The sequence below is a fragment of the Cynocephalus volans genome, chromosome 3, assembly GCF_027409185.1.
Source record: "Cynocephalus volans isolate mCynVol1 chromosome 3, mCynVol1.pri, whole genome shotgun sequence".
Lineage (NCBI taxonomy): Eukaryota > Metazoa > Chordata > Mammalia > Dermoptera > Cynocephalidae > Cynocephalus > Cynocephalus volans.
Window position 1 is genome coordinate 186,240,081 of NC_084462.1, and position 17,419 is coordinate 186,257,499.

General features: G+C 41.3%; 3 gene segments (V, D, J or C); all 3 read right to left on the reverse strand.

Annotated features, from left to right (window-relative positions):
• Positions 1–204: 204 nt before the first annotated feature.
• Positions 205–779, reverse strand: LOC134372866 (immunoglobulin heavy variable 3-43D-like). The segment is given in 2 exon segments: positions 205–587; positions 695–779. Coding segments are annotated over 2 exon segments (429 nt in total).
• A 4,980-nt stretch (positions 780–5,759) lies between these two features.
• LOC134372867 (Ig heavy chain V region 1B43-like) lies at positions 5,760–6,457 on the reverse strand. The segment is given in 3 exon segments: positions 5,760–5,773; positions 5,902–6,327; positions 6,412–6,457. Coding segments are annotated over 3 exon segments (486 nt in total).
• A 9,561-nt stretch (positions 6,458–16,018) lies between these two features.
• Positions 16,019–17,419, reverse strand: part of LOC134372868 (immunoglobulin heavy variable 4-30-4-like) — a 50,200-nt gene continuing 48,799 nt past the window's right edge. The window contains 1 exon segment of the V gene segment in view: positions 16,019–16,230. Within this exon segment, the coding sequence occupies positions 16,019–16,230 (212 nt within the window).

A 17,419-nucleotide genomic window follows, 5' to 3' on the forward strand; every position in this document is an offset into this window, starting at 1 on the left:
CTCATTTTCAAAAAACATCGTCAGTTTCTCCGTCGTTAACCAAGAGAGGATGTGAGGAGTTCAAAACACAAAGAAAAAGGCATGAAGTGTCTCAGGAGACACCTCCGACCTTGGAGAGGACACGAAACCGTTGATGTCTTCAGGAAACACCTCAGTGTCCTCTGCACCTGCCACTGCCAGGAGGGCCCTGAGCTCAGTGTCTTCTCAGCGCCCCCTGGTGGTCCCGTGTGTCCCTGCAGTAGGTCCTTGTCTGGGCTCCCACTGACGTCCCCTCACTGTGTCTCTCGCACAGTAATACGTGGCCGTGTCCTCAGCTCTCGCATTTTCAGTTTGCAGATACAGTGTGTTCTTGGCGTTTTCCCTGGAGATGGTGAATCGGCCCTTCACGGAATCAGCGTAGTATGTGCTACCACCGTTCCAGCTAATGGCTGAGACCCACTCCAGCCCCTTCCCTGGAGCCTGGCGGACCCAGTGCATGGCATAGTCATCAAAGGTGAATCCAGAGGCGACACAGGTGAGACTCAGAGACCCTCCAGGCTTCACCAAGCCTCCTCCGGACTCCACCAGCTGCACCTCACACTGGACACCTGCAAACACAGAGACACCCTGGTCAAAAAACTCTCACACGAATCCACTATTTCTCCCACCCATAACCACACACATTCCCAATGTCTGTATTTCGCCTCAATATGACATTTTAATACAGCAAGAAGGAAAACGCAGCTCAGTCCAAACTCCATGGTGACTCGTCTGTGTTCAGTCCTGATCACCGAGTTGGAGCACCTGGGGATCTGGGGCTGGTTCTTGTCTCCCAGAGCTGCAGGGTCAGGGCTGGGCTGCTTTACATCAGCAGAGGGAGGCCCTATTTGCATGTCCTCCTGCTACATAGCAGGCTCTGTGGTGGGAGACTATGAAGAGGGCAGAGTCCAGAGCAGATGTGACGGCTCCAGGGGAGTTTGGTGGCAATAACTATATTTGTGACAATATGTTTTTTATTATACTATTATAACTTGATAGATACTTATAATTCATCTACATTGTTTTTGCACAGAAACACAAAGTATTTGAGGCACTTATGAATACTAATTCTTTATATAGATGTACAGTTATAAACAAAATCATCAAAGGATTATACAGTTAACCAAATGCTCATCTTTGGGCAGAGGGAGCGTCAGTTTCTGGGTCTGTGCTCCACACCATGGATCCAACCCCAGGACAGAGCTGGGCCTGCCTAGTGACATTTGCCTAGTTAGGTTCTCCTTCCTGTAATCACACTTTGTGATTTTGGTGTGTTCTGCCTTTTATTCACATTATACTTAGAGAACCAGAGTTCATGCAGATGCAACTTAAAGGATTTCTGAAATTATATGTTCCAGTATTTCCCTATCTCTCTCTATTGACATCTGCTTTTATTTGTAACCATCATAAGAAGCTATAATAGACAGAACAAACTGCACCTATTCAAAGTGTGCACTTGATGAGTGCTGACATACATGTGCACCTGCACAGTCACCACCACAGTGGAAATAGTGCACAAATATTTCATCCCAAAGCATTTCCTGCTGTTCTTCTGATTTCTCTTCCCACTGCTTCCTTCCTCTCTCCGTATGTCCAGGCAGCTCATGAACTTCTTTATGTTACTTCACAGTATTTTTTTCTCATCTTCAATTGAAGTAAATGTAATATACAGTCAGTGCTTGGGATTCCTTGCTATACTTCATTCTGATCTTTTTTTCAAAATGTGTGACTTAAGCACTCATGACTTTTAATACGGTGTAGTATCCCGATGTATGAAAATGCTTCTTTTATTCAGTTTACCTGCTAATGGGAATTTGGATCATGCTCAGATTCTGGATATTATAAAGTAAGCTGCTGTTAGAATACAAATGTAGAGATGGAGTAAAAGAGTTTTTTCTTATTGTTTCAAGAAACACAATAACACTAGCAAGCCCATTGGATAAGTGGCAAATTAGTGCATTTTCTTAAAGAAATCAAAGAGTGAAGTGAACAAGACAAACAGCAAACCTGAAATCTGGACAGAGTAGTTTTCAGGAAAAACAGGACCAAACCTTAGCTCACCTGGGTCGGACATCACTAGATGGCAAACACACTAGAGTAAAGTTGAAACTAGAAATATTTCATGAATTTCCAAATGTCCAGTGTGCTAAAGCATCAGAGTGTGAATCTGCCGGGATGCACACATCTGCACGGATCCTAACTTCTTTCTGGCTTCTCCAGGGTTGGGGAGAATCACTCAGCTCCCGCCTCCTGGGGTGGTGCTCAAGGGGGAGAGGAGCAGCCCCCTGCCTCGTGCTCCAGCAGCTCCTCCAGCTCCTCCACACAACAAGTTATCAATGTGCACGGGAGGCAGCAAAGCCAATATTTATGCTTTACATTTTGAGAAACTGCTGAACAGTTTTTCAAAGTGCATATAAATTTTATGTTCTCACCAGCATTTTATGAACAGACTGATTTCTCCACATCCTCATCAATAGCTCTTATTATTCCTCATTTTTATCATATTCATACAACGTGGCACAAAACAGAAACCTAAAACATAAAAGAACCTGAATACTGAACACTGCATATTATTAATTCCACCGATGAAAATTATCCAGAATAGGCATGCGTGGAGACAGAAATTAGGTTAGTTGTCACTGGACCAGGATAAACAGGAGAAAGGGAGGACTGGAACGTGACACTGAAGATATGTGTTCATTTTGGGATATTCAAATAATCTAAAATTAAATTCTGGTGGTGTTTCCACAAATTTTGCTAATTATTTTGTGAGTAACATTTACTGAAGTCTTCTAAACTGTACACTTTTATAGGTAGATTTTATCATAAGTAAAATATATTTCAATAATTTATGAAAAAATCTATCATTAACTTTCATCAATTAATACAGTTGTACAATTTTTTACAGTTTATAACCCATATGAAACATACTTTTGTGAAACAAACAACAAACATTGTGATGTCAGTAATTTAAAGGATATGAGAGCATTGTCTATTTTCTCTTTTGTTCTCTGTGCTTTCTGGCTCATGTCCATAGAGTCTGCGCACACACCTAGTTCCTGAATTGTTTCACCTATATTTTGCCTTAGTAATTTTCCGGTTTCAGGTCTTATACTTAAGTCTTTAATCCACTTTGAGTTGAATTTGTATACGGTGTGAGGTAAATACCTAGTGTCATCCTTCTGCTTATGGACATCCAGTTTTCCCTCCATCACTTGCTGAGAGGAAGTCTTGTCCCCAATGTAGATTTTTGTTGCCTTTGTCCCATATCAGATGGCTGTGAGCCTGAGGGGTGATTTCTGTATTCTCAATTCTGCTCCACTGGTCTGAGTGTCTATAGTCAGTACTAATAGTTTCTATAGTCAGTAATAATATATTTCAAAATAGCAAGGAGAGTAAGTTTCAAATGTCTTCCCCCCAAAATTCTAAGTTGATGCGATGGATATATTGACCAGCTTGACCTGGAAAATCTACACAACTATTCCAGTTGTCGAGAAGGCAAAACATCACTAGACAAAAAGTCTCATTAGATTAGTTATACTATGTTTCCATTTGTATTGTCAGGGCTAGTGCTCAGACCCTTCAAACCCATTGTACAAGCTGCATCACAAACCCCTCACATGCCAGGCTCGGTCAACAGACACTTCACACACAGGTCCACGCTAGGTAATTGGAAAGATGCCGGTATCATTGGCAGATGACATGAGCTCCATGTTCAGCAACAGCAGCAGCAGCTTTCAGGTCCAGCAGCTGACAAGTCTGGTGGTGGCAGAGGTGGTGGTGGCAGCGGCCTTGCAGAGGGTCCCAGTGGCACTGGCAGCAACAGCTTGGTCAACACCCTCCAGAAGCAGTAGAGGCTTCCCATAGCCCCTGTGGACCTCCCAGGGGTGGGGAGAGCACCGTGGGTCAGACCCACTCATCCTTTATACTTCAGTCCATAACCCAGGAAACCTGGGTGCACATGCGCAATTACATTAGACAATAACCAAGGAACACCTGGGCGCACGTGCATATTTAGATCAAATGCTCAGACATATTTTGAACATCTGAGGGGCCCTGAACATTTTCCTATATTTTCCCAACAGATCTAATTATTCCACATTATATACGTTTTTCAAAACGTCACTCTGTTCCTCATAAATGAATACAATTATGATTTATCACATAAGATGATATTAATAAATAGAGAAGGAGATATAGCCTCTCTCAGACAACAAAGTGGTAAAGGATCAAGGCGTCCCTCAGAAATCCCGAATGAGCTGAGGACAGCGGCCAGCACAGCTCCTATTCGACACCTTCAATGTGACAAGTGGAAGTAAACAAGCAGCAACCAGAAGGAAACATCAACACAGCCCTTTTCTCCAGGTGACACGAGGAGTTCTGGGTTCAGGTCTCACAATAAGAACCTTTGGTGTCATCACTCCCATCCAGAAAAAAGTAAAAACTCTGAACGAAATGAAAATTGGTGACAATTCTTATATCTGTAGAAGAATTTATGTCACCGGGTGAACGGCTGTCCCCAAAACTGAAGATGCAACCAGGAAGACACACAGGGTCATAACCTGTCAGATTAGAAACTCATGAGCAGAAACCTCCATGGGACCCAGGACTGGGGGAGATAAACCAGAGCTGCAGCTGAAGAATTGCTGAAGACTCAGAGCTGGGAAGTCTGAGAGTTGGGTGCAGCCCAGTGCAATGGTCTCAGGGATCCCCAACACTTTAAACTCTACCTCAGGGGCCCAACCGTGTTCTCCAAGAAAATATCAGAGAAGAATCCTGCTGTTCAGAGCAGAGAAAGGGAGGAAGGAGCCATTCTGAAATACCCCAGAGCATGACCTTCTCTATAAGACGCCTTGACCTTAGGAGAAGCGAGTTTAGCTGATCCTAATGGACTGCAGATTCATCAGAGCATCATTGACATGAGAGAAGAGAAAAAATGAGTCCCCTCCCCCTCCTGCAAGAGACTTGCAGTGTCCCCTAAAGGAGGGTAAAGGGAGAAGCACTTGTGAATGTCACACCCAGGACACGGCTCACTACAGGACAGAACTCATCCTAGGACTGTGCACTGCTTCCCTACCCCACACCTTACCCACATCCACAGGGCTCCTGTATCATGACAGAGAGAAACTAAAGCACCACATGCACCTTAGACACTATTTAAGAAGACTCTATGAAAATGTGGTCCACAGAGGAGACAAAAGCAAGGACATCAGGGGACATTTTCTGCAATCTGTTGCTTTTCTTGTCATCCTGTCAGGCTCTTGTCTCTGAGAGATCCAGCCCAAAATTCAACCCAGCAGGGCGCTGCTGGATTTATATCTCTGTGCTTGTCACCCTGAATCCTCCACATGGAAATAGAAGAGCTGTGTCTGGCCATGAGGCATCTGCTTCTCCATCCAGGACACTGAGGAATGGGTGGAGAGGGTGACAAATCCTAAACATCAATGTCCACAGTGTGGATGAGGATCCAGAGGCTAAACTGCCCCATTGAGGATAGAGACGCCATGGGCAGGGGTCCAGTAGGATGATAATAACCACGTGGGTGCAGCTGCACTTTATTTAGGGAAAAATGCTGATTTAGAGACAGGGTGCTCCTGGACAGATGTAATGTTTGGGGAAAATAATAATAGATCATAAAGATTTGTGTGTCAGGAAAAATAAGGTAAAAAAAAAAAAAAAACTCAAGGAAGGAAAGTCCCCAGTGAAAAGAACCTTCTCATCTGCACATGAGGAAAGTTCCTTCACTCTGTGTTGCCTGCAGTGAGAACATGGGAATTAGAGTCACAAAGAATAAAGCAGGACATGACCCTGAGGGGCATCTGGGAGTCAGCAGGGCAGAGGAAACCTCAGATCCCAAGAGGAACCCCCATCCCCTCTCTGCACCTGCTCCATGGGGCACAGGAGCCGGGTGGGCCTTGAGCGCTCCCTGCAGCCCAGACCCCTCCTGTATCCTGCAGGGAGGTTTGTGTCTGGGCTCACGCTGAATTCCTGTCACTGTGTCTCTCACACAGTAATACACGCCTGTGTCCTCGTCGGTCACAGAGCTCAGCTGCAGGAAGAACAGGTTCTTGGAAGTGTCTCTGGTGATGGAGGTGCGGCTCTTGACGGACGGGTTATAAGCTGTGCCTCCATCATAAGCAATTATTCCCATCCACTCAAGGCTCTTCCCCGTGGGCTGGCGGATCCAGCTCCAAACATAACCACTGGTTGTGATGGAGAATCCAGAGACTGTGCAGGTGAGGGAGAGGGTCTGCGAGGGCTTCACCAGTCCTGGGCCCGACTCCTGCAGCTGCACCTCGGACAGGACACCTGGAGACAAGGAGAATCAGAACGTGTCAGTCATATTCAATCACAAACATCCCAGAATCCATGTGTGACATCTGAGACCCTCACCTTGGGAAGCTGTCACCAGACAAAGGAGAAGACCCCACAGTCTCATCTTCTGTTAGATCTCAACTCTGCCTTCCCTGGAGACCTGAGCCCTGTCTGCGGACAGACCTGTGAGCTTCCACCACCCAAGCATCCACATTTACCCTAGAGCCTGAAGGAAAATTTGCATGTGGGGGAGCTCTGTCCTTATAAGTGCTGAGGAACTGAGGTGGGAACTATTGTATTTTTTGAAATGCTTATATATATATTTTTTTTTTGTAATTATTTGACATGTATTTATGGTATGGGAGGGAACTTGGTGAGCTACATGGCATAATGTGGACCCGTCTTTCTGAGCCCAGATGTACCTTCTTTCAACCCCTGTCTTCTGTGCTGACGTGTACCCAGGCAAACAATCCCACATAAACTCAGGCTCTGGGTCTTGCTTCTGCAGTTCTGATCCCAGCACAAACCTCATTTCTTTCCCTGGACCCTCTCCTGTGATGTGGTTCTCATCACACCTGAGAGCTTGTTACTTGTAATATTGTTGTTGTTACATTAGTTTCACGCCTATCTTGTGTTTTCTATCCTGTGATACAAGACACAGCACATCAGAACCACAGAGACTCTGCAGAAAATGGTGCCCTGAGCATTACTGAGGACCCTGATCCTCAATGTCTGGGAAAGAGGAAAATCTCAAATGCCTCCATTCCATGCTCGTTCCTGTCCACCTCATATGTACACATGTTCAACTTCAATTCACTTCTCACCCACAGTGTATGGATTTGAATCCTTCATTTAATCCACCCATCTCATCAGACACCAAGAAATAACATCAATTACAATGGTTGCTGTGAAAGCACTTAATAACATCCCTATTACTAAACTTTCAGAAGCACATTTTCCCTTGATGTGCACCTGTCTGTGGGCATGAGAGCCAGTCCATGTCTGTGGCATCACTCTCTGGATGACTGCCCACCACAGAGAGAGAGGCCAGGGGCCGGGCTGGATGCTGTGATTTGTCTGCCCCTGTCACCTCCATTTCAGTCCCAAGGACAGCTGCATGTCAAGGAGGGACAGCCCTTCAAGAGTCCTGAATGAATGACAAGACAGGAGCTGCTGATGGGCGATTTGGGGATGATTCTTCAGGTCCTGTTGACTCCGACATTATGTTGGAGTTTTATCAAAATGTTGAAAGACCTGGGAAAACGTGATGCAAAACTAACACTCTGAAATGATAACACAAGTATTACAACCAGAATCAGATATGACACAGATTCTAGAATTACCAGAGAGGAGATTTGAAATAACTCTGTGTATGTGCATCTATGTTTCAGTTTTTTTTTTTCAAACCTTCAGTTGAATGTACAGAATCCTAGTTGCCCACCTGTGTTTGTCCAGGAGAACTTAACAGGATGCTCCGACTCATGGAGAATCAGCCCAGCATCTCAGTAGAATAAGGTACAAGAACAAAGATCTGCATCTTGCACGTTTCTATTCAAACATGATCAGGAGAGAAGTTGCAGTGTGAAGATTGTCTGATTCATAAAGTCACTCAGGAACCCAGACTCCACTGATTTCAGAACCAGAATCTGCAACTTGTGGACAGACATTTAACAGAAATCAGAAGGTGAGGGAATGGTGAATTTCCGGGGGAATGTTTTTTAGCTGCTGTAAAGACACTCAATATGAGATCTCCTTAGTAACACAATTCAAGTGCTTGACACAGGATTGTTAACCACAAATGCAGTGTTGTAGAGCAGATCTCTGGACCTCGTTCATCCTGCATAACTGGAACTTTCCTCCTGTAGAACATTAAGTTAGTTAGCCAGGCTATGAGGGTGTATGTGATACCTGTGTACATTTCCTTTGGTATAATTAGTTGTATGGTACTGACTTAGATCAAAAGATAAAAAGCTTGTGTTATCTGCTATTTCAGGGTAAATGAGAACAACAGATGTGTGTGTGTGGACTGGAGCCTGACACACTGAGCCTGTGTCACCTCTGTCTCTGTCTCCGTCACTTTGTCTCTGTTTCTGTCTCTGTTTCTCTGTCTCTCTCTGTCTCTGTTTCTCTGTCTCTCACTGTCTCTGTCTCTTTATCTGTCTGTCTCTGTCTCTGACTCTCTATCTCTGTCTCTCTCTCTACACACACAGACAGACAGACACACACACACACAAACTCACACACACATACCCCACTGTTTTTTTTTAAATCTACCCAGAACTGTCCATTTGATTGATGCTGAACAATTCCTTGTAATAGAAAAAAAAAATGTGAAACTTCACAGTCCTATTCTGTAACAATTCACCATGTGTAGGAAGAACTTCCCACAGTACAAAGTGACAGGATGGCCCTGTGAGATTGAGAGTCAGTGCATCACACCCTGTTTCTTCGTATCATAATTGTCCTGCAGGCCTCATGCACATGATGATTTCTAAGTTGGAATGAGTGTTGTGTTTTAAGGATAGATCTACTGTAAAAAAGTATTTTAAGATAATTATAGTATTGAAAATTCATTAAGAGTCACACACCACTGAAAAGAAAAAATATGTTCATAAAAAATGGTCTTAGATGGAATGTCAGAAAAGTGGGAAAAGTACTAGCTAAGAAAAATTCAAATGTCCTTTAAATAAATTAAAAAATATTAAAACAATTATTATGTCATTAATTCTAATTAATATTATTGGTATTTTTAGTGAATCCCTAAGAAAAAATAATTAAAAAAATAAAAAATCACCAAAACCTACGTCATTAGAACCCAGCAGAGAGATGAACTGAGGAGGTAATCTATATATATATGGAATCATCAATGTAGAAGAAATAGAGAGATAAAGAAAACTATATACATGAAAAAAGAGGAGAGATTTAAGAACAGACCTATCAGGCAGAGAAGAAAGGGGGAGTATGAATCCAGAATAACCTTAGAGGTCAAACTGTGACCCACCACAGCACCTCAAAATGTGCCTGTAATTGGATGAAGTTTCAATAGACTGAAATGTGAAAGAAAAGGCAAAATAGGAGATTTCATTACAAAAAAAGTGCATGCTTTTTGCAATATTTGCTGTGCAATTGTGTAAGTACATGAAGACAAGATGGTTGGGAGTGCAGGACCGGAACTCAACAATAAAAATACCTACCAGAGCAATGCTGATTTTAAAAATTGGATGTTATGGCATTGGCTTTATTGAAGTTCAATTATGTCTGAAGATAACGCTATAAACTGCACATTCTTGATACGTGGTAACAAACCAATCACCACGTCACACTTTGTTCACAGTCTTCCTATCAGACTTTCTAACACAGACTAAAGCAGTTCAACTTCAAATGTAACAGGGTCTTGAGGAAATTAGTCAATGTTAACTAAAATACTCTGAATCACTTTCAATTTCCCCTTTAAATACAAAAGTGAGCGTGACACTGGTTGATTTGCTATTTACATGTTAAGTTGTCAGCCCTTTGAAGTTCACATTTGATCTTTATGGTAATATTTGAGACTGTGACTGTATGTAAAGGAAAGCCACAAGTAATTGTTTTATAATGTTTCTACTAAAAATCACGCTCAGTTGAAATATAGAAACACCCTCTGCTGCCCTGTGTCCAGGTTCCAAATTAGAAAACTGAGCTCATTTGCTAATGTGATTTAGTAATTTTCCACTAAAAGTGTTTTCTGAGGAACATGTCTGTCTCCATCCTGCTTCAGGTCTGTTTTCAGACTTTGGGGCTCTGATATTTGGCTGTATTTGTGGCGTCTGGTGATTGCAGTCACCACGGTTGATGGAGTTGACCACACTATTCAGCCCATTCCCTGACTGTTGTCTGAACCCAGCCTCCCTTGGGCTTGTCCCCCTCAGTGCTCTGCAGCTGGTGGCGCTGTTTGCATGTCCTCTGACATAAGGTGTGTGAGCTGTGAGAGGTGTCCTGGGGTCAGCAGCTGCTCTGTCCTCACAGGTAATCTGTGCTTTGAAGAAAACTGCTTGCCTTCTGTAGTTTGTATTTGTGCTGCGTTGATTGTCTCTTTTGATGGGCAGAAGATTTTTATTTTGATATAGTCCCATTTGTATATTTTTTATTTTTTTGCTTGTGATTTCAGGTCTTATTCACAAAGTCTTTGCCTAGACATCTGGCAAGGGATTAATATACAGAATATGTAAGGTTCCCAAACACCTATACAGTAAAATAAAACAAATAATCCAATTAAAATATGTGCAATGGAGATGAGTAGACATTTTCAAAGGGAGATATGCAAGTGGCTAACATATAAATGAAAAAGTGTTCAGCATCAGTAATCATCAGGAAAATGCAAATCAAAAACACATTGAGATATCATCTCAACCCACATAGACTGGCCATCATTAAAAAGACCGTGAATAACAAATGCTGGTGAGGATGTGGAGAAATTGGAAAACTCCTGCTATGTTGGTAGGATTGTAAATTAGTAAAGCCAGTATGGAGGTTTCTCAATCGACTACAGACAGAAGTATCATAAGATCCAGCAGTGCTACTGCTGGATTTATATCCAAAGGAATGGAAATCTTCATGTCAAAGGGTCACCTGCACTCCCATGTTAATAACAACTCTATTTCCAATAGTCAATATATGAAGCTAACGTAAATGTCCCTGGACAAACTATTGGATAAGGAAAATGTGGTTTATATACACAATGGAATACTACTAAGTCATAAAAAAGAATGAAATTCTGCCATTTGAAGCAATATGGATGAGTCTGGAGAAAATTATATTATATGAATAAGCCAAAAAGGAAAGAGAAATACTGCATATTCTCACTCATAACTGCATGCTATGAAAGAAGAAAAGAAAGAAAGAAAGAGAGAGAGAGAGAGAGAGACTACAATAACACATTCAACTTTCAAAAGGCGGGAACAACCCTAAGGCCACTAGAGGCAGGGGAAGGGAGGGAGGGTGGATGGGAGCGACAAGGCAGGTCAAGGGCATAAAGAAAAATTGTGATTTGTAATAATGAGTTTGCTAATAATAAAAACTAAAAATAAATAAATATAACTGCTTGATGGCTGCAGATGATTTCTAATTAATATTAGTTAGATATTTATATTAATCAGCTCTACATGATATAGATGAATTGGTTCCTGTCTTAAATCAGCATTCGTCAGACTTCACAAACAGTACTAGGTTTTTTTCATCATATGTAACCAGTAAACAATAAAATTCTGGGGATTCTCTAAAGGTGGAACATGGGCATGAAACAAGCCTCAAAGTCTGTTTGGACATTCCCTGGTGGATTTTCTTCAGCTTCCATTCATCAGAGGATTTTAATATGTTTTGTTTATTGTCTTCCAATTTTTTCAATTTCTTGGATTAGTTTATTGGGAAAACGACAAAGCTGTTTCCGTTGATAAAATGATGCTTTATTTCGTGTTTCCAACCTGTACTATGACAACATTTACATCAAGTGAGCTTGTCAAAATTCTATACACAAGAGCACACACACACAGATACACACAGAAATTATGCTTTTGGAACTGTACATGACAAATAGATACTTTGCAAAAAAAGGTCCGTGATGTTCTTCACAGAAATTGTAAAATCTATCCTAACAGTCACATCAAGTAACAAGACACCACACAGCCAAAGCAATCCAGAGAAAGAAAAATAATAATAAAGCTGGAGACGTTACACTACCTGACTTTAAGTTCCACTACAAATCTATAGTAAGAGAAACAGCATGGTACTGGCATAAAAACAGACACCAAAACCAATGCAACAGAACAGAGAACCCAGATAACAAACCACATACTTACAGCCAACTGGTCTTTGAGAAAGGTACCAAGAGCACACATCAGTGAAAAGGCTGTCTCTTCAATACATGGTGCTGGAGAACCTTGAAAACCATGTGTAGAAAAGTAAAACTAGACCTGTATCTTCCATCATATTTGAAAATCAACTCAAAATGCATTAAAGACTTAAATATAAATCTTGATACCTTACAGCTCCTAAAATAAAACACAAGTGAAACACTTCAGTAAGTAGGACTGATGAAAAACTTCATGAAAATGAACCCAAAGCAAAGGCAACAAAAGAAAAAAAAATGAACCAAAGGGATTATATCAAACTGAACACCTTCTACATAGCCAAGGAAAACATTAACCAAACAAAAATTCAACTTATGGAGTGGGAATAAATATTGGTAAATTGTGGGTCCAGTAAGGGATTATTGTCCCAAATATACAAGGAACTCAGAAAACATCACTATAAGAAAAAATAAAGTGAACCGGATTAAAAAATGGACAAAGGAGCCTAATAGACATTTCTCAAAAGAAGATATACAAATGACCAACAGACACATTAAATAATTCTCAACATCACTAAACATCAGGTAAATACAAATCAAAACCACGCTCATATATCATCTCATTCAGATAGACGGGCCATTATCCAGAAGACAGAGTAAGAGAAGTTGGGCAGGATTCTGAGAAAGTGAAACCCTCCTACACTGTTGGTGGGATTGTAAATCAATGCAATTATTATGGAAAACAGTATGGAAGTTCCTCAAACAATTACAGATATATCAACCATATGATCCAGGAATCCTACTGCTGGGTATATACCTATAGGAATGGAAATCATCATGTTGAATGGTACTTGCACTCCCATGTTTAACGCAGCTCTATTTACAGTAGCCAAGATTTTCACCCAACTTACATGCCCCGTGGTGGACGTCTGGATAAGTAAAGTTTGGTATGTATACCAATGTAATACTACTGGCCAAATAAATAAATAACAAAATTCTGCAATTTGCAGCAACATGGATGAACTTAGGGAAAATTATGTTAAGTGAGATGAGCTGGGCACAGAAATACCACATGTCCTCACTCATAGGAGATTAAAAAAGAAGAAGAAGAAGAAGAAAAAAGGTGCAATAATTCGTTGAAGTTTCAAAAGAAGAGATCATATTTAGGCCACCAGAGGTGTCAAATGAGGAGGTGTTTTGGTTTAGCAAAGAACTGCTAAAGGACCCCTGTTACACTTTCCTCTGTGTAACTGAGACAGAGAAAAGAGAAAGAAAGAATTTGCTCAAAATACAATCAATGAGGCCTGGAGGGACTGCCGCCCATCAGGGGAGCAGCCCCCATCCAAAATCAGCCGTTCTTTTTATTGACAAGACAAGGAAGTTTCACAAGAAAAATCAGTGGATACGATCATCAAAGAAGAACATGAGGACATAGGCAATGTTACAATAGTTATCCATGGCTAAGGATAGCTTAACAACGGAAACTAGTAATATCAGTAAATTAAAGTGACATTTCAAAGTACAATTAGTAAAGAGCTAAATTGGTCAAACTGGCTCATTATCTAAACTATGACCTCTTCATAAACAAAAGTTACACTCATGATAAAATCTAAATACAATTATCTCTAAAGTTTCCCCCAACAGACAGCTTGCCCCTAGCAAACATTATTTCCACAACTTTCCCTTCAGCAATTCTTAAAATCTTTTAAGAGGAGCAGTATGACAACCACCTGTAATCTCTAAAATAATTAAAGTATACAATCCCATGCCTAACCAGTGATTAAGAGCTGATGAGATGGGCTTTGGCCGCAATACCTATGGGCTGTGGCCCCCTGTCTGAGGGCTTTTGCCCCCATGCATGCATTTACCTAAAAACCTTATTCTGAAATCAAATGAGAATCACGATTCTAACCCACTACATCTCCCCCCTTATTATCATTATAAAAATTGGAAGCGATGAGGGAGTCAGAGTCAAAGGTGTCCGGATGAAGAACAGTCAGCATTACTTCAGCTGGACAGGTCCACTGGAACATGGAACATAACAGTGTAATCACTATAAGAAAACATAAGATACATAAGACACCGATTCCAGCAATAATCCAAATTCTTGTATTTAAACCAGAATACCACTCGGTAGGATTAAGCCAATGGCCCGAATCATTTAAATGATTAGTAGTAATCTTTTGAGCTTCTTCTTGAAGCTGTGTCATTTGTTGCTGAAGTTTGATTGTTAAGTTTTGAATATCTCCATGTAAATCAGAATGAAAAGCTCCATGTAAAAGTTTTTGTACATCTTTCCGTGCAGTGGCGGAATTAAAAGGAATAGAAGTTACACACATAGAGTGATATCCTGCATCACAACTAAGCTGGCTTCATGTCCAGAGAGCCTGTTGGTGTTCGCCAATCCAGGTGACACCTGCCTCCAAGGCATCTAATCATTGTAAGATTTCTTGGTCAATTTTAGTTTGAGACAGAAATTCAGAAGTTACATTTTGAAAATAATCATTTATTGTTTGTGCTGTTTTCATAGAATGAGTTAAGGCCACGACTGCAGTAGCTGCGGTAGCATCCACAGCCATTACTGCTAGTATGGAAGCTTTAGAATGCCCAAGACTCTTTAACACGTACTTTCTCTGGAGCAGAGGTGACTTTCTCCAGGGCAGAATTTCCCATCCACTGTCATATAAGGTTTACAGGTAGCCAAGCTTCTGCTCTTTGTTTTGTATGGAAATATAAGACATATTAAAAGTAGTAACAGTAAGTTGAGTAACGCAGGGAGTAAACCAAGCAGAATTAGCTGGGAGAGTGATATTAAATTCAGAATTAAAAGAGAAAGAGAAGTTTGTAGATAACACAGCAAATATGTGAGGATGAGAGGTACAAATCATAACCGATTCAATATTATCCTGTGTCATCCATTTTAATTTAAAGTTTGTCATTTGTATAATTATGAGGGGGAAAAATGAGATGGCAAGACACCAAATTGTTCTTTTAAGGGGAGAGTAATAAGAATTATATTTTAATCTCAAATGGGACCAGCCTAACCGGGATTCCAGTTATAAGGGGATCAAGAATAATTAAAAGGAAGAGCATAATTCCAAGTGGTGTTGCAATGAAATATTAATAAATTTTGTGGTCCTCAATTTTCTAGTGTAATATTATTAAGCAATGTTTTTTTCCATAAAACTTACAGAATGGCAAGAGACCCAGTTTAAGTGTCTGCCATCTTCTATGGAAGTCCAGGGATGGGAACAGATGGGAATATCAGACTTAGAGTGATGTTTTCCAATACGAAAAACTCCTGGAACTCCAGCAGTTGAAACAAACAGTTGATGTTTTAATGCTAAAAGTCGGTTTGGATTTTTTATTATATAATTTATATACCATCGAGGAGAGAAAGGAACACATAAGTTACTATTTGTCCAACTGGGTGTGATGCAGATGGGTAAATGGTCGGTGAGGAAGTACCATCGTGGGCAAGCCTGTGCCATCCCGCATTGTATCCTGAATTAGAGCAGGACTGTCCACGATCGTCAAGAGGGCCTGAGGGAGGGAGCCAGGTGCCTCCAGGGTGAGCACTATCGTTAGACGAGAGACGAGGCTCGTGACCCCCCCAGGTAAGCGGATCAAACACAGGAGGCTGCAGTACATGTGTGCAGTAAACATGAGCTCTTACAGTGGAGGAGAAAAGCACAGAGAAACTCAGCAAGACTAACATTACCTCATATCCTTTTGAGTTCATGGTTACGTGAGAAAGGATGGCCAGAAAACTTTTCCTGCGTTAGACGAGTGCCTGTTCTTTGAATTGTAGCTTCTGCTTGACTAACGAGACCTTCTAGTCCACCCCACGTTGGTCTGGAGCTAGTTGTGGTTGTCCTTACCGGCGGGTTCATGTAGGTTGGAGTGGAGTTGGTTGCCAGCATCATCACACTGGCGGTCTGATGCAGGCCATTTCCGGAGGGATGCACTGAGGTGAGATGGTGACGTGTTGAAACTCTGGGATCGGGTCCTTCGTTGGATCTGGGGTTCCACATGAGAAGGATTGACAGCTTTAGAGGGAATCCACACCAGTCCTGTGGGAGACAAAATGGAAGCACACCCTCTTCCCCATGTTAACAATTCCGCAGCTCCCAACCATTGCGGTCCTGTCAGCAGGTGTTGGTATAAAACCAAGGGTTTAGGCTTCTTTCAGGAGGGATAAAGTGCCGTTCTGTGGTGCTTAAATTTTGTGAGTTGCAGTTTAAAAAATTTAGTGTAAACAAAGATTTGAAGACCTGTTCATGAGGGGCCATTCCAAAACTATTTGTCCTTTTGTTTATTTAATCGAGATTTAAGAAGGTCATTAGCCCTTTCAACAATTGCCTGGCCAGTGGGGTTCTATGGGATTCCTGTGACATGTTTAATGTTCCAATCATTACAGAATAATTGAAAGACTTCGGAGGTGCATGCCGGCCCATTGTCTGTTTCCATTTGAGCTGGAATTCCCATGGCAGCAAAGGCAGAGAGACAATGTCTTTTGACACGTTTAACAGCTTCTCCTGTTTGGGCAGTAGCATGAATAAAACCAGAATAAGTATTAACAGTAACATGTAAATATTTAAGATGTCCAAACAGAGAGTAACATCCATCTACCAAATTTCATTACTTTTTATTCCTTGGGGATTAACCCTTCCAGGAAAACTAGATTTAGAAAATCTTTGACAATCAGGGCAAGCATGAACAATGTCTTGAGCTTGTTTGTAAGAAATTTGATGCACCTTAGCTAAGGCTCACACCCCTTGAGGAAAAAATTGATGAGAATCAATAGCCTTTTGTAAAGCATTATTATACATGACAAAGTGATCAGCCATATTATTTCCAGTTGTTAAAGGACCAGGGAGACCAGAATGAGAGCATATGTGAGTTATATAGAAAGGGTGATGTCTCTTTTGAATAAGTTTTTGTAAGTGTCAAAACATCTCAGATAAAAGAAAATCATTTCCCTCATGGATGGAGGCACTTTGAGTAACTTGTAAGGCTCCTGCTACATATGCAGAGTCAGCCACTAAGTTAAGGGGCTGAGTGGAAAAATGTCAAGCTGCAATAGCAGCAGCCAGTTTGGCCCTTTGAGTGGGTTTATGATGAATAGTAACAAAATGTTTCCAGATTCCTTGTTCCTGCCATGTTATAGACCCCTTTCCTGATTTACCAGAACTGTCAATGAACACAGTTAGTGCTTGAGGAACAGGAACAGGGGATAAGCAGGATTTTAATTGCATAGGT